At 42.3% G+C, this 22,619-nt stretch overlaps 2 protein-coding genes across 2 annotated transcripts; both read right to left on the minus strand.

Moving 5' to 3' along the window:
- Window positions 1-7,233: 7,233 nt before the first annotated feature.
- Window positions 7,234-13,777, minus strand: LOC108240012 (caspase-3). Its single transcript, XM_017423096.3, has 7 exons — window positions 13,646-13,777; window positions 11,430-11,501; window positions 10,270-10,436; window positions 8,883-9,011; window positions 8,263-8,438; window positions 8,068-8,188; window positions 7,234-7,981 (listed from the first exon to the last, which is right to left on the minus strand). The coding sequence occupies exons 1-7, from the start codon at window positions 13,699-13,701 to the stop codon at window positions 7,752-7,754; spliced, it is 951 nt and encodes a 316-aa protein (XP_017278585.1). The 5' UTR covers window positions 13,702-13,777; the 3' UTR covers window positions 7,234-7,751.
- Window positions 13,778-14,730: 953 nt separating this feature from the next.
- On the minus strand, window positions 14,731-22,335 carry cenpu (centromere protein U). The gene is made up of 13 exons (XM_017423107.3): window positions 22,079-22,335; window positions 21,655-21,706; window positions 21,482-21,548; window positions 20,366-20,567; window positions 17,955-18,021; window positions 17,789-17,872; window positions 17,623-17,713; window positions 17,397-17,532; window positions 17,166-17,244; window positions 16,633-16,680; window positions 16,414-16,475; window positions 15,060-15,216; window positions 14,731-14,938 (listed from the first exon to the last, which is right to left on the minus strand). The coding sequence occupies exons 1-13, from the start codon at window positions 22,081-22,083 to the stop codon at window positions 14,861-14,863; spliced, it is 1,128 nt and encodes a 375-aa protein (XP_017278596.1). The 5' UTR covers window positions 22,084-22,335; the 3' UTR covers window positions 14,731-14,860.
- Window positions 22,336-22,619: the final 284 nt, after the last annotated feature.

A 22,619-nucleotide genomic window follows, 5' to 3' on the forward strand; every position in this document is an offset into this window, starting at 1 on the left:
AAAAACGTTTTAAGTTGATCTAAAACACAGGCTAAGATAAGCTAAACTAAACTAAAATATAGAATAAGCTCAGCCAAGCAAAACAAAAACAAGTTTAAGCAAGCAATGGCAGGATAAAATAGACTAAGTCACAGTAAAATAAACTCAGGAAAACCAAACTAAGGTATTATAAGCCAACATAAACTAAACTATAGGATTTAAGAACCTCAGCTGAACAGACTAAGATAAACTCTGATAAATTATACCTCCAGGCTATTTAACCAAAGGAGTCACGGTTTTATGTAACAATCATCTCAAAAGCAACCTCAAGAACGCCACATTAACTAATATGAAAACATCTACACCATTTGTTTGGGTTGTTGCTGTCTTCTCAACCTAACAATGTCCGTGTGAGTACATGAAAGTGCAGTATGTGTGTTGAAGATCAGTCTGGTCGGTGCAGAAGTTTACTGAACTGGGGGACTGGTACGTTCAGCACCGGCATTACAAACACGTCTACAGTTTGCACACATACATTGGTGTGGGAACACGGGTGCTGTTCGGTTGAGACAACAGCAAAAAACAACCCTAAACAAACGGAGTCATGCAGGAATGTAGAGCTTTAATATTAGCTAATGTCAAGTATGTCATTACTGATGAAGAGTTGTTTAATAAACTTGAACAGTATTATAAAAACTGTTTGGCTGAGCGTTAGCCTAGCCTGGATTTCTCTATCCTCTGATAACTATCAGACGGAACGCGCCTTTAATAAAAACTGTCAGAAACGCAGACTAAAACGTATGCCTCAGACAAACATTTGCGGCACGAAGACTATATGTTGCATTAAAAACAGTCCTGAGCTGAACTGGACGTGGCAGAAGTGTCCAAGTCGTCACACGTCCGTGTTTATGTGTGAACGGGGTTTTCTGTCGGAGGTGTGACAAGTTCAAGTCTTTTCACTTCCAGTTTTGAAGAAGAAGAAAAAAACCATTCTGAGCTCAGATTCAGTGGACGTCGATGAGACCCTGTCCTACAGCAGTGAGACACACTGGGTGAAAGAGGACAAACATGTCCATGCTCTGAGGTGGAGCCTCTTATTGTGGGAATAAGAGAATTTAGTTCACAAAAGTTTTGAGACATTTTGACAGCTGGAGAGTTAGTCACACTCTTAGTTCATCAACTTGAAACTGTGGTTGTGTAAAAACTGTTGAGAATCTTAAATCACCACTTCAGGCATGGACAGTCCAACATTTTGTGGCCTTTTGAAACTTTAAATGATGTTTGTACTGTGGAGTCTGTTGGAGCTGTAGCTCTCCAAAGACGGCTGGGTTTTCTCACCTGCTTCACCCAAATCATTGTTGTCAATAGAAAAACATTTCCACAATTTTGCGTTGTTACCAGAGCACACTTTTTCTGACTGAGCTGCTCATTTTGATGTATTTTTTAAAATGTTTTTTTCTAAACCTGCAGAAGGAGCAAGCCAAAACCTAGGACAAATGCAGAAGAATAATGAACAAGTATCTTTTATTGTTTACGACTGGTCATAATGGCGCATCAGTGCTTGTGAATTGGCGCCTTTTTGATGTTCAACCCTAATCCAAAAACTTCATCCTGTGCAATCTTTAACGTAGGATCATCTCGCTGTCTTAATGCATAGACGATCTTCGCGCTGGATTTCATTTTCACTTCCTCCTCCTCCTCCTCCTCCATCTGCACCAGCCTCGGTGTTTCTGCACCGCTGACGGCAGAAACGAAACCAGAAGCTCCGCAGCAGCAGCGCGTACGAAGGTGCAAAAACAACAGGGCAGCTGCAGGGCCCCCCCGGGGAAACTGTGCTGTCTTCATTCTGCCCCCTCAGACGAACCGATAGGTGCACACCGACTGTTACAGAAAACAAAATCTCAGGCCCTCAGCTCAGTCTCACTCAGGGATAATCGAAAGTGACTGCAGCAGGTTCCGCAGTAACGACATGTTGACAGGATGTGATTCAGTTCAGTGACAAATTAGTGAGGAAACAGAAGATAGTGTGTAAGAAGACAAGAAGAAGCTGCAGAAAAATAAATATAGGTACGTTCAGAAGACATGCAAAATATACCTGCAGGAATGGCTTTAACTCGGTCACTTTTACAGATATTGAGCTGAAATTGGTCGTGGTAGTAGCTGAGGATGATCCTCGTCACATATTCTGACCGCTGACAGATTGCACTAAACACGTTCTCTGTTTAGAAAACAGCAAATAATGGTTTGTTAGCAAAATATCTCATGAACCACTGGACGGATTTTAATGAAACTTTCAGGAAGTGATCATTGCATGTACATCTACAACCAATTAACTTTTGGATTAGGTCATTAGGTCATTTTCAAGGTTTTTGACCAAAACAGCTCCCTCCCTCTCATGTCTCTGCCGGGTGATATGCATTCAGTCACCGCGGACGTGTCCTACTCCATCACACTTTCCATTTACAGCAAACAGAAAACAGCTTTTCTTTTTTTAAAGTAGAGGAATAGAAACGATGATGTTTGGAAAGCCTTCAGGAGCGACTAGCAGATCCCAGATCTGTGCACCAGGCCTGTTATCACTACTTGGCACGCGCATTTTCTGCAGGCGATACCGGGGTGGGGGGGGGGTCTGATAGTCAACAGCTTGAGTTTCATTTCTAAATAAAGGCCTTATGTGAACAAGAGGGGAGAAAAAAAAGATACTTAAATTGAAGCCAAAGCCACTTATTTGCACAATGTAGAATTCCTCAGCATGTATATGTGTGGATTGTAGAATTTAATCCTCCAATAAGAGTGCAGGTTCAGTGGACTGAGTGAGCATAAACTCTAAATAAAACTCGTGGATGGTTTGCTCAGAGCAGGGCTAGCCAACCCTGGTCCTCGAGGGCCACTATCCTGCATGTTTTCCTTGTTTCCCTGCTCCAACACACCTGATTCAGAGGTTAAATCACCTCTTCATGTTCTGCAGAAGCCTCTTAATCAGCCATTGATTCAAATCAGGTGCGTTGGAGCAGAGAAACAAGTAAAACATGCAGGATGGTGACCCTCCAGGACCAGGAATGCACATCCCTGGTTTAGAGCATCAGGGATTAAACCTAACCACAGGTTCAGGTCTTAGAGCAGACGCTGCAGGCGAACCTCTGATGCCCTCTAGTGGCCAACTGTTCAAACTGATCATCCATCCATTCATTCATCCGTTCATTTCCTTTACCGCTTTTTTCTATCTGGGTGACGGGAACTGGTGCCTATCTGCAGCAGACAGCAGTCCCTGTCTGAGAGGCAGGGGACACCTTGGACAGGTCACAAGTCCATCACAGGGACACACTTTGTGTATCTCGAGATTTTCCTTTGAGGTTTTTTATTTTTATAATTATTAGACTGGGTGGTACAGTGGGGTAGTGGTTAGAGCTGTTGCCTCCCAGCAAGAAGGTTGCAGGATTACCTCCCGACCTGGGGCCTTTCTGTGTGGAGTTACATGTTCTCCCTGTCCTCACGTGGGTTTATTCCGGTTTCCTCCCACAGACCAAAAACAATTGTCCCTAAGTTTGAGTGAGAGTGTGAATGGTTGTTTGTCTCTATGTGTCCCTGTGATGAGCCTGTGACCTGTCCAGGGTGTCCCCTGCCTCTTATACAGTGACAGCTGGGGATAGACACCAGCTCCCTGTGACCCAGAAGGGAGAAACGGGTAAAGAAAATGAATGGATGGATAATTATTAGACTTTTTTCCCTTTATTGTTACCAAAATTGTAGATGAAATAAAAATTTAAAGAAATGGTATTTTGTGTCAAAACGTCCTGTACGTACATCTATATGCGTCTGGGGGGCGGGGGGCGCACTTCCGTACATCCTAAACTAAAATTTTATTGCTTACTTTACTTTGACTTATTTGGCAGCTGGTGCTTTTTCCTCAAGCGAAATGTGCGGTGAAGCTAACCAAAAATGAGTAAGCAGACTTAAACAGTTAAATCTCGCCGGAACGTTTGCCAAAAGGAGTAGAAATGAAGCAAATGTCTCTTCGCCTCCTCCTCCTCTGGATGTCACAGACACAGCACCTGAGCCTGGGACTCTCCCTCCTCCTCCTCTGCCTCCACCTCCGCAGCTACAACCCTCCCACAGGAGCCCAGCCACAGCCAGCGGCTCACAGCCGCCTAGTTACCGACTTATTTACATATTAGTACCATCAAAGCAGAGGAACTTAAAACAGCCACAGTGTTACGGCCCCAGGCCTGTACATTTTAAGTGTTTCCATGTGAGAAGAGTTTCCAGCTCCAGGTGCTGTTTGGCTGCCTCCCTCTGCTGGTGGACTTCCTGAGGAGTACCTGTCCAAGGATGATTGGCTGGAGCACACCTTGGACAGCAACACCCACTCACCAGCAGCTGCCAATAAGGAAGCCTGACCCCATGAGGCAGCTGATAAAAGCCAGCTCAACCTTTCATTCAGGGCTGCTGTGCTTTAGGTGCAGTATGCCATAGGGTTTTCTGACTGTCTTTGTTGGTATAGGTTGTGACAGCAAAAGAAAACTTGGTAGTCAAAATCTATGCTCAAGTGGAACTGTTTCTGGTTTCAGCCAGCTGTGGTTGGAGTTCATTAGTTTTGTTATCTGAGATTTTGTTTGGTTTTCTTTCGTGCCTGTCTATTTGGGATTTGTCTCTTGTTTTGCCAGTCAGACTTTAAATAGTCTATTTTGCTTTTTGTACAATAGTTTTGCTGTATTTTGGCTCATTTTATGGTAAACTCCTATGTTGTATTTCATTTTAGCACTTTAATTGTAACCAAAAAAATAAACTGCAAGTTATTTTTGTTATACCATATTCTGGGTCTCGTCCTTTAAGTTGCATCCTTCACGAGCCGGGACGTAACACACAGATTCAACGAAACTGCGTGCATGTCTGCTCAGGAGAGATGCAACCTGTTTGTGGAGCGTCAGATTGCACCTATCGAGAGACGCTGGAGCGAAACAAGCACGGCCTCAGAGCAATTACTGACCTTATTGCCATTTTTGGAAAGCGAACCGTACCTCTCAGAGGTCACACTGACGCACGGAGCAATTTCCCTGCGTTTCTTACCTATCGTGCAGATGGTGATGCAAACCTCGAACAGTATCTGCAGCTTGCACCTTCAAATGCAACGTCCTGTGGTCATCAAGTCCAAAACAAAATAATAGACTTATGTGGGAAACAAATTCAGAACACTGTTCCTGAAAAATGCAAAAGAGCTAAATGGTTTTCTGTCCTGGCGGATGAAACAGCCGACATCAGCAGTTCAGAACAGATCTCTCCTTTGATTGGCTATGTGGATTGTGACTCTGGAAACTTGACTTTTTGTGCTTCATTTCTACTGCTGACACCACCGGTGGGACCTTTAACAAAGACTGTACTAAACAAGCCAGGAGATATTGTAGGACAAGGGTATGATGGCGCTGGGAACGTGAGTGGAAAGGTGCGAGGCATTCAAGCTCGCATCAAACAGTCGCATCCATCCACCACCTACGTCCACTGCGGAAACCATGCACTTAACTTGGCAGGCGAGTTGGGTCGAAATGCACTCAGTGCCGTCCAAGATGTTGCGTCTTTCATCACAGCCTCACCAAAAAAACGAACGCACATCTTTTTGGATAACAGTAGCACACATCAGCGTTTGCAACAGTTTTCAGCCACACGCTGGTCTCAGCGCGATGCGTGCATTTCCACTGTCATAAAAAACTACAAGTATGGATCAACTGAAGACTGAAGGAGACCCCAAAAGCTGCAGCACTGCGGTGTCACTGAGCAGAGCAACGGGGTCATTTGATTTTATCATCAGTATTGTTGTTGTGCAGGGTTTATTAACAACGGTCTGCAAGACCCAGCCTGTGATTTACAGCTGCTGCTGGTAATGCCAGCACGTTAGTGATGCTGCTTCAAAAAAAGAGGGGAGACGACTTCTTTGAAAAACTGTGGAATCAAAGTTGGGATGCGGCCGCCAAAGTAGACGCAAGTCCATCGGTGCCTCGGATAGGGTCTGTGCAGACAAAGAGATCAAATACGCCTACACCAACCCCACAGGACTACCAGTGACTGAATCTATTGCTTCCATTCACTGACCATCTTATCTCAGAAGGGAGAGACCAAGTGTGTCTGGCACTCCCACGACTGACAGGCCAGTATCTTCTACCAGGCAGGCTAACGATAAAGACGGCAACAGCGAGATTTGCCAAGTTTTAAAGGACACAGCGGACTTCTTCCCAAATGTACATACAGTACTAGAAGTTCTCCTGACATTTGCCTGTGTCCACAGCTTCAACAGAGCGGGACCTTCAGCACACCGAGGCGCCTTAAAACGCAACACAATGTCGGACACCAGGCGAACATTCACCCCGAAATCAACATCGACGGGGAGGAGGAGAGTTCACTTCTAATAGGCAGGCTTTGTTTTCCTTTTTTTACTATTTAGTGTCATTTGTAACAAATGGGCTATGTAGGCATATATTTGTGTGTGCGTGCGTTGCATTGTGCGTGTTGGCCCTTGTGCGAGTCAGACGCGCTGTCTTTGTGTGGGTCAGGTGCATTGTGCTGGTTTTGTGTGTACCCTCCGGTAAAATCCTGCAGGCGCCCCTGTTACCAACTAACCTAACATGCATGGTTTTGGTCTGTGGGAGGAAACCAGAGTGCTCAGAAGAAACCCACACACGCACCAGGATGTTTAGTGGGGTTCTTCTGTGTGCCTTATGTTTGCCACATAAGGCATACGGGCCAAGAAAGGCCCTTAGTTTAATCCTATTCGGCCCGTGAGGTGATATTTTAACTGGCCAGCCAACCTGGGGCAGATCGAGTCCCTATCGCTTCTCATCTTAATGAAGAACTGAGTTCACTGACTTCTCATGGCTGTTACTCAGCTTTGACAGTCAGAAAATGAATTAGAATTTACAGTAATTTAGGATTTTGATTTGCAAAGAGCAACAAAAACAATCCAGATGGGACGCATCAAACTCGTCCTGATGAACCTGCAGCTAAGAGATGAGCTAACATGAATCAGAGGGTTTTACTGGAATTCTTACCCTGTGTTTGTATTTAATCTCTTCCTGTTTTAGGCGATTATTTCAATAGTTTAATTGTACGGCACTTTGGTTATTTTAAACCAGCTTTAAAAATAAAACATTTGATTTCAGGCGTAGATGTTTTTGTTTTCCCTTTTTATTTTAAAGTAAGATGTTGGGATTTGGTTGGATTTGTTTTTAGCAGATTCGATGAATTATGATATGACGTCATACTAGATGATGTCAAGTTTATTTTTATTGCACCTTTAGAAAACAACACAGTTGACAAAAAGGCTTTACAAGCTGATTTAAAAAAAAAACAATGAAATACATTCAGAAAAATCCCATAAAAACCAACAGGTACAGCAAGCAACATAAAAAATAATTCATCAAATAAATGTTATAATATAAGTCTTGGGAAAAGGTGATTTATATTTCTTTAATAATTTAAACCTCGGTTTTCATACATCTGAAAACCGAGGTCAGATGTAGCTTTTTTTTTTAAATAAATATTGACAGATTAACCTGTGGCTTTGTCCAAGTTTTCAATATTTTTTCATTTTATTTTGTCCCAACACATGGATGTTTCTACTTGTGTGACAACATAAATGGCATAATTAAATTTTAAAGTGATAAATAATAATAATTTTTTTTTAAATCACATATTTTCCCATATACTTTTGAGTTTCGACCCAGTTAATGCTCTCCTGTTGTGAGTGTGTGGGGCTCCTAAAATGAATTAAATATAACATTAATTTACTTAGGAAAATAAAAGTCTTTTGTCAACATTGAGACAATACAGGGGATTTGCTTCTTCTCACTGAAGCCAACCAAATTGGAAGAGGATTCAAAGTTGGATGCCACCATGTTGTTGACCCGGGTCAGGATCTGCATCAGGTCCAGTTCGCCCTTGAAGCGTTCCAACATTGCACACAGAGACTGGATGAACCAGGAGCCGTTGCTCGTGTTCCTCCAGGAGTAGAAACCTGCAGGTCGACTGGTTTTAGCTCTTTGAGAAAAGAGATCTGGACAGCAGGCGGGAAAATGTGAACAGAAAACTGGGGCTGGTTACCTGGAGCCGTGGAGTACGCGTACAGGAAGTCTGCCTCGACGGGAATCTTCTGCACCGTTTCGTCTTGCACGGCGTCAGTCTCTATCATCACGCCGTCATCCAGGAGCGAGCCACGACACGCCTAACGTAAGACAAATCAGTGTAATTCGGCTTCTTACGTGTGGAAGTGCGTGCGGACCGACGTGGAGAACAAACCTGTATGAAGAAGAGCTTCGGTTTCCCCACCAAACTCCGACAGCTGTATTCTTTGAAGGGTTTTATCAGGGTGTCGATCTTTTCATACCCATCGGTGCCGTATATGACGCCCTCTTCCCCGTGACTGAGCAGCACACACACAAAGGACGCGCTCTTACTGTGGTCCTCCCGAGCAACTGGAGACAACAAGACAGTCAGGTTATCAGGCAGGAAAAGCAAATGAGAGCTTTAAATCATTTTTAAGGACACTTTCAGTACCCAGTGTGCTCCATTTTTCCCCCCACCTAGGCCTGAAATGATTAGTTTGGAGCTTCTCATCATGAGATTTTTGCATTTCTTTTATTTTCTTGCACATTTTCTAAGTAAATTATCCTGGATTCGTTGAAATGTTTCTTTCACGTGTCCCCAGAGCTGCTGCGGAGCGGAGTCTCATCACATCCGAGGATCAACAATAAGAGCACGCGCAGTCTTTTCACGAAGGAGACCAATCATTCAAACAGTTCAGTGTGCAAATAAAGGCTTGGAGGAATGCATGTCGCCCCTGCATGCAAATATACAACACCAGGACGCAGAGGGTTTCTTTTCATTTAAAAATGAACTCAAAGAGGTCCTATGATTACCGCGATTCATCAGGCTTTTCATCTCATCCACGGTCTGGTCGTTGAACACTGAGGTTGCGTAACCCAACCCCTTAAAGGTTTTCATAACAGAACCAGCGTCAGCGTCTGTCCCGTGACGACAGTTCATTCCTGGACACAGAAACAGAAACAGAACGCGTTAAATCCCAGCATCAATACAGTCAGCCAAGGAGCAACAATGAAGCGTGCGTGAAACTCAACGTACAAAAACACACAGCAGATTCCATCGGGTCCTTGTTCATTAAACAAAAACAATAAAGCTGTGTAAAATCCAGTCCAGTCCAGGACTCGACAGCCTGAACGTCCTCTAGCAGCAAGAACCCTCAAAAGGACTTTTCTGTAGGACTTTCTCAGTTTCTCACGTGGTTGTGGAGGAATTTTGGCCCACTCTTTTTTTCCAGTGTGTGAGGATTTGAGTTTATTTTTGTATAAGGTTGATTGTTTTATTGTTTCATTGATGTAAATAAACCCCCTTAGGTTTAATGGGGTTTATTTCCATCTTTACATGATTCACTGATTAAGAGATGAATTATGGATGAATGATTCGAGGGAGAGAAGATGGATGCTAACTATCTAGTTAAAGAAAACCAAAATAAAGATGTATTGAATGGGTAAACCTCTCTACTTTGGTCTCATCTGTCTAAAGGACATTGTTCCAGAAGTCTCATGGTTCATTCAGATGATGAAGTCGTGCTGCCATGTTGGTTTTAAAGAGAAGGGGCTTTCTCCTGCAACCCTTCCAAACAAGTCATTCTTATACAGTCTTTTTCTATTTATCCTGTTGTGAACTTTGACCTTTAACCTGCTAACTGAGGCCTGTAGAGTCTGAGATGGAGCTCCTGGGTTTCTGAAACGTCTCAGAGCCGTGCACGGTCTGACCTTGGGGTGACTTTGGTGGGACGTCCACTCCAGGGAAGAATGGCAGCTGTCTTAAATGTTTTCCACTCGTGAATAATCCTCCTCTCTGTAGAATAATGGACTCCACGTTGTTTGGGAATGACCTTTAACCCTTCCCAGACTGATGGACAGCAACAGTCGCTTCTCTAAGGTCATTGCTGATGTGTGTGTTAACACTCACCTGTCTGCTCCAGAGCAGCAAACTGATAAAACGCCTGCTTTTTAGAGGCGGTCCCTCTGATGGTGATCAGGTAATCAATGTATTTGATCAGTTTTATTATGTCCTGATACATAAAACCCTAGAACTGACAGAGGGCAGACTTTTTTTTGCCCCACGACTGCCTATATGTTCAGATGGACTTCTCTGCTTATCACAGATCACTTCTTGTAGAAGCTGTAAGACTTCCAACCAACTCTCTAAATCGTTTCCTACGATTTAGAGAAATCATCAAAAAATTGTTCAAGTAATTACCGGTGGTTTTGTTGAAGTTCTTGTTGTTGATGATCAGACAGGTTCCAAGGCAGGGGTAGTCCATCTTGTAGTTGTACTTGTCAGGAAGTGCGAGTTTGACGGCTGAACTGCTGGACTTGGAGTCCATTTCCTCGACCTTACCATCACCTGCAGCCGTAGACTTGAAACTGTACAAATATATAAAAAAACAAAACACAGACACTTGAGAAGATGTTTCAGGAGAATCCTGGAGAACTTGTTTAGCAGCAACATAACATCCTTGTGACTGAGCAAGTTTAACAGTCTGAACACAACAGGCAGCAGCTTGTTTCAGGTAGCACATCAAAGTGGATTATTTTGTTTAACAAGCAGCTTCTACATGAATGGGAAAAAACAGAAATGGTTTAACGTTGGCGTGATGTCATCTTTTATGCTGAAAAGGTCAGGTGTACATGTACAGTGTCTATAAAAAGTATTCACCCCGTTGATTTCTTTTTCTTTTTAATTACTATCATAAATCAATCATGGTCAATATAAATTTGCCTTTGTGACAAAAATTCAAGAAAACCTTTTTCAGTGTCAAAGTGAAATCAAATTCTACAATGTAAGACCAATTACATAAAATCATAACGTAAAATAAATGACTGCATAAATGTTCACCTCCTTTAAAGTGACTGTCCTAATTCAAATCAGAGACAGGATTACTGAAACGAACAAGTCAGAGGATGGAGGCAGAAGGATTTCCAAGGCTCCAAACATCCCCAGGAGTTCTGTTAAATCCATCATCGTGAAATGGGAGGAATATGGGACATGTGTAAATCTACAGGTTGATCAGGATTCTTCACCAGTCTGAGTGGCAGAGAGAAAGACACTAAAGAAGAAAACTCAGAATAAATCTCAACTAGAGTTTGTCAAACGGCATGTGGAAGACTTCATGGTCAAGTTTTCTTTTCTTTTCTTGGTGGCGTCTGTCCCTGTTCTCCTTCACGGTGACTCAGTTTCCCTCAGTTAGGACAGTCACTTTAAAATATTTATATTAGGCATCAATTTACATTGAACATGACTGATTCATAATAGCAATAAAAACATAAAGCATCCAAGGGGGAGAATGCATTTTAGAGTTACTGTGGGTACGACTGGTATTTTGCGAGAATAAATAGCGAGCTCTGCAGAGTACCAACCTCTTCCCAAACATACTCAGAGCGTCTACAGCGTCCTGTCCCTCGTTGCCACCGGGAACCTCAGCCATGTTCCTGCAGACATGAACAGGAAACAATTAAATCGTGTAGAAATCCGTCCACCTGCGCGGGAGGAAGACAAGAAACAAAGGGTAATTCTTTTTCCTTTTCTATTTCAGTGTTTTTAAAGACCGTGTGGTGTAAATGAAAGCGTTTTCAGTCCCCTCAGAGTTCCTCTTTGTTCTCTGACAGCAGAAAGGCACTCCAGCTTCACTCACAATCACAAAACACATCAGTCCTGATGAGTTTAGTCAGCCGATGAGGCTCTATACACAAAGTCACTCTTTAATTCCTCTAGATTCATCCTACACACGCCTGTAGTTTGTGGTGGTTCTGTTTCTGGTGTCTAAAACGCACACAGATCCCAGATTAGATTGGATATTACTTAGGGGATTTCTGCACGCAGACATTAAAGATGGATTTTTCCTTTGAACAGAAAGTGTGTGTCACTGATTTTACAGTCAAATGGTGTCCTCCCTCACGGACTCTTAGGGTTTTTTCCAACAAAGAAGTTCCAGGACGAAACAGGCGATGCAGCGGAAGAGGACCGTGGAAAGTCAGAGTGTTTGTGGTGAACCTCAGAGGTTCACGTTAGACTGGATCAGAGGGAATAAACACCGGGAAGAAGCACGGATAAACAATACATCCACGTGATCTGACCAGGGCAGAAAAGGAGCAAATACAAGGTTTCTCTTTTAGCTTCAAAAGAAAGGTGAGACTTGGTTTTAATGAGTGGGGAGAAACGGTTTTACCTTCATAAATCAGAACTCCTGAGTGTTTGTCTTAAAACTCAAGAGCACTGACAGTTTTTTATGACCCGGCTCCGTTGAAGCAGCAACAACAGCTCAGGACTGATTATTGAAACTGAACTCTGTTACAAGGAGGGGCCAAATTTAAAAATGTGGGCCAATCTCAGGCAATGTTCACTGAAACGATACAACCTGACATTAGCTTTTCTCTGGAAAATGTTTTTTGGTTATATTTTAAGTTCCAGTTTTCCTCACCAAGAACTCAGTTTGCATGTGGACGACAGGAAACCCAAAGAATCTGTCTTTTTAGAATATCCAGAGTGTTAGTATTAGATATCTGTTACTTTAATATCGCACAGGCTGGGCAACTTTGAAGTTTATTACCACTTGGTGCTGAAGGCAAAGTCATACTGTTGCTTTCATTTCTCTGTACTGTTGGCAAAATATCTCATGAACCATAAAATTGACTTTAATGAAAGTTTCAGAGAACTCCATTTCTCATCAGGAGATGTGATCCTGGGCCTTAATTTAGGGCTCTCATTTCCTCAGAAGCCTTCTCTTTACTGATCACTTCCTTGTACACCTGGCTTCATATGTCCTGATTGAGCCATCTTTTAGAGAAAACACACACTTTTTCCAGGTGTCATGATAAAGCTCGGCCCACGAGGAAACAGCGGTCAGTTCATTTAGTTCAGACTAAACACCTTGAACAAACCAGCTGTTTACACCTCTGTTTGTCAGCAAAAAACGAAAATGAAATTAGTTATAACTTCCTTAACAATCATGAGTCATTGTGTGCATTACATGTCAGTAAGTGGTGTGATGGTAGTATTACATTTACTGTAATATTACAGTTTTCCAAGGAGCACAGCAGGATAAAGGGTTTATTTCTATCTTTTCTTTTTGTGGCAGTGTTGGCTTACATGCAGATTAAGGTTTAAAGTCCTGTTTAATGGAGAAAACACCTTTTTTTTTTTTTTTTTTTTTTAAGTTATAGACAAGCTGTAGGAAGCCTCTTTAAGCTCTGTTACAGCAAGGCCGAGCTCAATTTGTGGCACTGGCATGTAGTAGTGACACACCCAGTGGCATGCCACCGGAAGTGTCACTACTACATGCCAGTGCCACAAACTGAGCTTGCTGTCTCTCCTCCTCTGTTAGCTAATACCACACAGGGAGTTCACGGGCTGGAGCTAATACCTTAAATAAAACCTCTTTACGTGTTTATTAAGAGAACCAAAGAAGCCAAACACAAAATGAAGGTTATATAAGAGACTCCTGAGTCATACGGTCTATGAGTTTTAGGCGTTTCCCTGTCTAAACTGTCTGTAACACCTATGTTACCTGTGGCTGGCACAAACACGACACAAACTCTTCAACATACTGACGAATATCCAGCTGAGAGTAGCCTACCTTTTCCTGACGTGTCCTACTATCGGGTTGTAACAAGTCTGCCGCCTGAGTGACATTCAGCACAGAAGAGCTTATCTTTAAAGTTCAAAGCCGGATACTTTCCGCCAATCAGGAAATAGGTGGGCGGAGCCAAGACAAATAAAAGGCGGAAGTTGAGACTTTCCCGGTGTTGTGTCGGGTTTCGCTCCCCTGTGGAGATTCGTTGACTCCTTTCACTTCAAGCCGTCAGGCCACTTCTCCTGCCAAAATGTCCACATTTCGGCGGAGAGGACTAAAATGATATATGTGTCATGAGGTAAAGACTCAGTTGTATGAATTTGACAAATGTGTGACCACATTCTCCAATTAAACACAGAGGAAATGATCTGTAACGGTGATAATAATCAAGAATTTAACAGGAAAACCAATGACTTATATAGACATGACATCACGTGACTTTGGATGAGCCCTAACGCCGCCATCTTAATTCATTTCAACTTCTCCATTCGGCAGTACTGATTTACCTGTTATTAATGGCTATTTATAATAACAATAATGTTTACTATAATAAATAACCATTGATTTAACAGGTAAGTCCATTTAGAACCATATATTTATTATTATTATTATCTGGTAAATTAAAGGTTATTAATATTAGCTGTTCAAATAATGTTTATTGTTATGGTTAATATTACAATAAGTGTATATCTGTGAACCTGATAGTGTTCATGTAAAATTGGGCTCATCCTACTCAAAACATCTTAATTTTGTTAGTCCTCAGCATTGTTTACACAGTGCTGCGCCTTTAAGAGTACTTTAGCAAGATGGCGTCGCTTTCGCTGCACATCGGCCGAGCCTTTAAAGCGGCGTGTCATGTCTATAGTATACAAATCATTGAGGAAAACTGTGATAACAGACAAAACAATTCAGGATCTATTTACATTTTTAAAAAATGAGTTTCTTTAAACAACCAAAGTTAAGGAGAAAGAAAGAAACAAACAGCTTTACACAATACCTGTTCATTAATCAGCAAACAGTGTTATTATAAAAGCTGCATTACTTGTTGCATCACATTTTTCTGTCAAAAAGTCAAAAAAGGGAGCACAAACTATATACACATTTATTGAAAGTATAAGCATGTATCTGTCTCACAGTGAAACAGAATTTACGTTGTGGTACAAATGGGCAAAATGTGGGTTTGTGGCGTTAACGCTTCTTTTTTTGTTGTTGAGTCAGTTATCTCCTCTCAGCTGATGCTGCTGTCTGCACAAGTTTCGTTTCCAACAACAAGGCCGGTAAGCTGGACGCCCCATACTGCACAAAGACAAAAGAAAAAAAACAAATAAACACGAGACACGGTATCTGACATGTTCATTTCATCAGACAAAATTGACTTTATGATCTGAAGCCAGTATTCATATCAGTGTGTGTATACCGTCTCTTTCTCGGCGCGGTGCTTCATCCTGTGGCCCAGGTATCGTCTGCTGAGCCCTCTGATGCCATGGAGGAAGGACTGGCCTTGTTTTATGTCAGCAAGTCTCTGTCGAAGTTCAGCTTCCTCTTTCTGCAGCAGCCACAACTGCCTTTCTGCCCTGCAGAGCCAAACACACACATTATACACTGCTGCGGAAAAGTATTCACCCCCTCTACAGATTTCATCTTTCAAATGTTAATGTCAGACAAAGTGAAAGCTAAACACAGTTTTTAAATAATGGGTTCAATTATTAAAAGGGGAAAAGCTGCTCAAACTAACATGTGGAAAAGTAACTGCCTCCTAAACCTACTAACTGGTTGCTCCACCCTTGGTGGTGTCAGGGATGACTGGCAACTCATCTTCCACTGAGGAGGAACGTTCAGATCATCATTCTGCTGCAGAACCCAAGTGTTCCTGACCTTAAGATCACGAATCGATGGCCTGACATTTTTAGTTAGTTTCTGGTAGAGAGCAGAATTCATGGTTCCATTAATCACAGTAAGTCATTCAGGTCCTGAAGCAGCCCCAGACCATCAAACTACCACCACCATGTTTGAATGTGATGTTGTTTTTCTGAAATTCAGTTTAGTTTAACTCTGGATGTAACCTTCCAAAGAAGTTCCACTTTTGTCTCATCAGTCCACAGAATATTTTCTCAGAAGTCTCGATGATCATCAAGATGTTTTGATGTCAGGCGGAGCTTTGAGCTCTTTTAGCTCAGCGGCGGTTTTGACCTTTGAACTCTAAGATGGAGGCCATTTTTACCCGTGACAAATCGTGAACTCTGACCTTCTCTGCGGCCTGCAGAGCTTCTGTTGGAACCTCCTGGATGAGCCGTCGATGTGCTCTTCCAGTCATTTTGGTGGGAAGGTTCACCACTGATCCATGTTTTCTCCAGTTGTGGATTATTGTTCAGTTTAGGTGATTTCTTGATTCTACAAGTCTGACAGTAATCAGGCCTGGGTGGGGCCGTGAAACTGAACTTAACTTAAAATAATAAATACATAAATAATAAATCTTTTGTTTAAAATATCATGAAACAACGGGGTGGGTATGATTTACTTTCCCACATAGGTCCAGGTTGGTTTGAACAGATTTTTTCCTTTAATAAATGAAGTCATTTAAAAACTACATTTTGCCTTTACTCAGATAATCCCTGTCTGATGTTAACATTTTTTTTAAAGATCTGAAATGTGTGAGAAAAAAAGAAGCAAAAACAGAAGATCTGTAAGGGGACACATATTTGTTCCCAGCAGTGTTTCATGGTTACTTATTGAAGTGTTCGGGCACACAGCCGTGATGATTTCGTTCTCACCTCATCAGCTCACTTTTAGCATCCAGCAATCTCTGAGTCTTTGCGCGAATCAAAGAAGCCGCCTGAGTCACACAAATGGAAAAAAAACACCAACGACACAGAGGACACAGAAAACTGTCAACAGTGCTGCCTCCATCAGCGGCGTCTGTGAGTCCACAGACAGCAGCTTCACATGAGACTGCAGTCTGGACCGTCCAGTCAAACGGTCACCATACTTACCTTTGTGTTCTCTCTTTTTAGAGTCTGGAGCTCCTTCAACGAAGAGATCTGGAGAAAAATAAGCAGACAATAAATGTGAACTTGTTCAGAATTCTTTTATAATCTTGTATCAGTCGGAGTTCGGGCATGTTTCCTTTTCCAGACTACAGATTTATATACATATATAAAATCTGTAAATATTAATATCAGTTTTTTAAACGTGTCTAAACCATGGCCCTTTGTGGGTCATGTGTTGTGCTCTGCAGCAACTTTCTAAAAAGACTCTGAAGCCCAAGTTTCCCCAAACAGCAGATAAAAGCCTCACAAGGCAGCTCTGTTAGTGTGCTGGATAACGTCTATAAACTGTGGCGGCCATTTTTAATGAGGCAGCCATCCCATGACTGCTTTCTGTCCAGTGATTTCTAAAATATTTTACTAACACAAAGGCACGGGCAAAACCATCATTGCCAGCTGATAGAAGCCTGCGACGGCGTGTTGAACGGGAAACATTAAACGCCAACAGAACGGACGGCAGACTGCATCAGAGGCCCAACCTTTTCCAGGAGCTGCTCCTTGACGTTTTTGGAGAAACAGCTGACAGTTTGTTTGACAGCTGTGGACTCGACAGACTCTCTAGAAAAGAAAAAAAAGAAAGAAGGGATTTTACTTTTCCTTAAAACGAGTGACAGGAACTCCGCTCAGCATGAAGTTAAAAGTTACACAAACGTAAAGATGCATCTGAGACTGGAGAACTGTAACAGAACTGGGTTTTTTGTTTTTTTTACTTGTACTGGTCACAGAAGTCCAGGAAGGCGTCCAGAACCACCTCAAACTGGGACCATGCCCAACCCACAGGCCTCTTCCTCCTCTGTCTGTCATTGCTGGACGTTTCAGCTTCTCCAGATGTTCTGTCTTCACTGCCTTCATGAGGATCAACATCAGGGGAAATAAAAAAACTTTTTAAACAGGGACGACATCAGCAACTATCCTTGCTTGTGTAATTTCTTTTACCAGAAGAAGACATTTTAGGTTTGGACAATGACTTTCTGGGTTGACCCGCTAAGCCGAAGCCCAGCACCTTAGCCTTCTTTGGACTCGGGATCTGAGTAAAAGAAAACACAATAATGAAATGTGCTCTACGCTGCTGGGCCTGTCGGACACTGCGGTCACTTCATACCCAGCTGGTGTCTTCGTCCGTCCCCTCATCAGAGGACAGGACTCTACTGCGTCTCTTCTTGACTGCACCAGAGTCTGTGTCCTCCTGGAAGTCAGAATGGTTGTCAGTTTCTGTAAAGTCCCCAAAGTGTTGAATACAACAGCCGTGTTAGAAAGCAGGTGTTCACCTCTGGCTGAGATGATGTTTTCTCACTTGATTCAGTTTCTGTCTTCTTGTCCTTCTTCAGCTGCCCACTTTGAACCATATAGAGGACAGAGAGACGGGTCAACTCATTTAAAAGAAAGTTCACCGAGCGGTACGCCAGTGTCCCCCCTGTAATGTTTTTAGTTTTCAGGATGAGTGTTTTTCTGGACTGGAACTGAAAAAGAGAATGCAAGTAAACCGTAAATGTTTTGGTGCAAGATATTTAAGTAGGTAGGAGATCCACTTTGAAGAGGAGCATGTTTAGGAATGTCTTTCAGGCTGGGCTAATCTATGAGAAGCACGGCCTTCTAAAACTGGTGAAAAAGATTTTTTTTTGCAGCTTTTGTGTTTTGGAGAAGCCATGGCCACCATAGATTGCTCTTCGACCACCCCAATTATCTAAGGAAAGTATGCTTTATGGTTTTTATTTTGCTTAAAAGTATATTTTTTTCAAATAAATGGGGTGGTCAGTTTACATACATATATATCGGTGGCCAACTTGGTTTTTGACGTGGCAACCCAAGTTTTGATAGGAACCTCACTTATGCTTAGACGCAGCCACACACCAAAATGGAAGTTGGTAAGTTGCTTATTTTTCATGTTATCCAGATCAAAAGATGAACCGGACAGAGGGAGGCTATTTCCAAGTTCCCTCTTCGCATTGTGACAGGGGATAATAAACAGATGTGATGTAGAGCAGTCTGGATGTTAACAAGAAAATGAAAGCAAAACACCCATGCATCCAAAGGTATCAGCCCCAGGAGGGAGACCCAGACATCCCTCTGCAGCTCCTCCTGGGGGATCCCAAAGCATTCCCAGGCCAGAGAGGATATACTGTATAATCCCTCCAGTAAGTTCTGGATCTTCCCTGGGGTCTCCTCCCAATGGGACATGTTCAGAAAACTAACAGAGGGAGACATCCGAATCCGATGCCCGATCCACCTCAGCTGATGTGGAGAAGCAGCAGCTCTAATCCCAGCTCCCTCTCCATGTCCTGATCTGTTGATCCACCACAAACCAAACCAGGGACACCCCTGGTAGAGTTCAACCCGTGTTGGGAATGAGGTCCACTTTGTGAACTCAAACAGCTCTTGTTCTTGTTCTACAGAAGTCAATTGATCTTTAAAAGTGACCTCAGCCTCCCGTCACCCGCAGCAGCACCTCACAGAATTCCTCATAAGCCTTTTCTCCAGATCTACAAAACACATGTAGACCGGACAGTCAAACTCCCGTGACCCTCTCAGAAACTCTGCTAGGGTGAAGTTCTGTTCCACGACCAGAACGAAAGCCACACCGCGCCTCCTGAATCCGAGGTTCGACAATCAGTCGAAGCCTCCCTTCCAAGACCCTGTAGTAAACGTTCCCGAGGAGTCTGAGGAGTGGGATCCCTCGATAGTTGGAACTAGGGCTGCAGGATATTAGAAAAACCAACAATGTGTAAAAATATTGTTCAATACTGCGATGACTATCACTCGCTTTCTCTTCTGTCGCCATCATCTAAACCAGCTGTGGGCATCAAGACCAATGAGAGGCCACTAAATTCAACAAATACAGTATTAGCAGCTGAAGATGAATACATGGCACTGAAATATGACGACTTGTGTTTTCTGGCAGTCCAGGCAGTGCTGTGTTATACTGTTACTGCGTTCACTGATAGTGCAATGACAGTAAATTTGTGACATCTTGTGCGGCTCCAGCTGGAACACACCTTCTCTTTAAAAGCAGGGACCACCACCCCAGTCTGCCACTCCACAGCTGTTGTCCTCCGTGCAGCTTTCAGGAGTCCTGTCAACCATGAAAGTGATCCAGTTGTCTTGATTTCTCCAAATAAGACACTACTGATTGCTTTTGGTTATCCTATGCTCTGTAGGTAAAACATGACTGTTTTCTTTACATTTAAATGGATTCGCTGCTTCTCTGTGAAATTTCCTACAAAGACTCTTTACAGCAGGGGCGGCAGTGGCTCAGGAGGTGGGGGTTCGTCCTGTAACCGTCTCCATCTGTCTCAGCCGTTGTGTCCTTGGGCAAGACACTTCACCCGCCTTGCCTACTGGTGGTGGTCAGAGGGCTCGTGGTGCCGGTGTGATGGCAGCCTCACTTCTGTCAGTCTGCTCCAGGACAGCTGTGGCTACAATGTAGCTTACCGCCATCAGTGTGTGAATGGGTGAATGATTGTAGTGTAAAGCGCTTTGGGATCCTTGGACTAGATAAAGCGCTATATAAGTGCAAGCCATTTACCATTTACGTTTCATTTGTTGTGAAGATGTAGTGTAATTTCCTCCATGAACCCAAACACGCTGGTTTCAGAATCAACACCAGATGGTTGTTAAACATTACGAAGAAGAAGAAGAGTGAAAATCAGAGTGAAAAGGACCAATGTTCCTCAAACTTTACCGGGCTTTGTCCTTGACTCTTGTACTCCTCCTCTTCTTCTCCTCCTCCTGTGTTTTTGTCCTCTTCACGGTTGCTCTGGGTTGTCTGCCTGCAGCCTTCGCTCTTTTAGGAACAGCCCCACATCCTGCTGTCCTTTTGTCTCCCTGTCCATCCACGGGGACATTTAAATCCTCCTCCAAGGCGGTACTGTGAAGCGGGTTACCTAGGCAACAAAAGAAGAGCGGTCGGCTCAGGAAACACTGGCGTTATAACAGTGACTTAGAAACACAAACGTACAAAACATTCACAGAAGAAAACCTGACAATAAGAAGTGTTTGACTTTAAGTGGAGGCTCCCCTCAGACTAGACATTAGCAGACGTGTCAAACTCAAGGCCTGCGGGCCAGATCCGGCCCTTATTAATATTTTATCCGGCCCCCAAGATAACATTTTAAGTTTATAAGATCTGGGCCTCCGGTTTGTGACAGATCTAGTCTCTATCACTTCTCATTTTGCTTCAAAATCGGAGCGTATTTAGTGAGTTGAAGCCAAGAAAAATTTGAATTTATCTGTTAATCTTTGATTTTAACGTGAAAACGGCAACAGAGAGCACAAAATGGGACCAATCGAACTCTTGGTGTTGAACTTGCAGCCAATAAAAGATATCTGACTTGAGTTAATGTGAGTCAGAGTAACAGGGAGTCTGCTGTAATGTATGTCGTCTTTGTTTGCATTTTCTTCTTGTTTCAAAGTTAAATGTTAGCAGCTGCATGATTGGAGTTTTAATGTTTTATTCAGTTTTAATGGATAGTGATGAAATTTATTACGAAGACAAAAACAATTTTAAAGTTGATGTTAGAGAGTGAGGCGTAAGAAATGAATGCTAATAATGTCTTTTTAAGTTTGATCCTTTTTTTAAATATATTTGACATATTCCATGTAAAACCAAGCTTACTGTATGTATCTTTTCAATAAATATTGATGGAGATCGGCCTTTGGCTGGGACCAAGAGTTCAACACCCCTGCGTCAGAACATCAGAAACTGAGGCCATTAAAAAAAGCTATCTAAAGCAGGTAAGATATTAATTGTTCATAACCTTTCCACAGACCTGAAACACGAACACGGACAAAGACTCACCGAAGTTCTGCTGCAGCACCTCCATGAAGGTGGTTCTTTCGATAGTAGACAGATTGGGAGAATCCATCTGAGCGAGAGACAAACTTTACTTCATGTGAACACATAAAACTTCCCTTCAGGTACTTCAGCTCAGCAGGTTTCTGATTGTGGAAACCAGTCTGAGATTTACTCACTTCTTTCTCCTTCTCTGGTGGATCTGGGACCACTTTTTTGCCCTTTTTGGTACTGAGGGAACAGAAACAACCCGACAGGACACTTTATTTAACTCATATTCTGTCTTATATAATAATGTTAAACTACTTTGAAAATGCTATCATTTAGCAGGACAGTACATTATATTTTAGCTCATGGCTAGTTTGTACCAGTTACTGGCTAACGTTATATATTAATCATTATATAATGTATTATGTATTTTCTCTGCTTTTTATAATTATATACATGAAGCCTGCGGTGTTATTAAGACTTTATCTTTTCCGTTTGAACCAGTAAATCAGAAACCTACAAGTTTATTGTCGTCAACAAACAATACTTCATGTCTATACATTTAAACTGCATGGCAAATATATGTTTTTGAATGTCATAACTTATAGTTCTTACCTCATTGGGTTAAATTAATAAAAATAACAACATAAAAAACGTCTTCTTGTCTTTCGTCGCTGGAACAGATTCCCGCAAAACAGTTCAAGTCCCGGATTGTACCATTCCAGATCCGCGGGGGGGGCACGGGGGACTTACCACAACAAAGTAACAGCTCAAATCAACGATTTAAACGAAACTACAAAATTTAAAAAGTATATTCTATTTAAGGTTTACAAAAATATATTAGTGAGCATTTCACAAACGTTTTCATTCGGTTTTTCCTTAATTTCAACACCACAAAAACCACCTACAGAGGTTATCGTAACTTCCGTTTGTACGGAAAGCGAAAAGTGTCAAAAAACATGCCGCTGTGCGAAATCGCCTAGTCATTTTTTAAATATGCAAAAATACGAAAACACACACACACACATATATAAAACTTCAAATGTATTTATGAGTCAATAAATGAAAAATACAGAAAAATTAAACAAAAAGAAAATAAAGGAACATAAGAGGGGTATAAACTTGAATAATAATAATAAAATAAAATATGTTTTAG

Source organism: Kryptolebias marmoratus, linkage group LG9 (assembly GCF_001649575.2).
Source record: "Kryptolebias marmoratus isolate JLee-2015 linkage group LG9, ASM164957v2, whole genome shotgun sequence".
In the NCBI taxonomy this organism is placed as follows: Eukaryota; Metazoa; Chordata; class Actinopteri; order Cyprinodontiformes; family Rivulidae; genus Kryptolebias; species Kryptolebias marmoratus.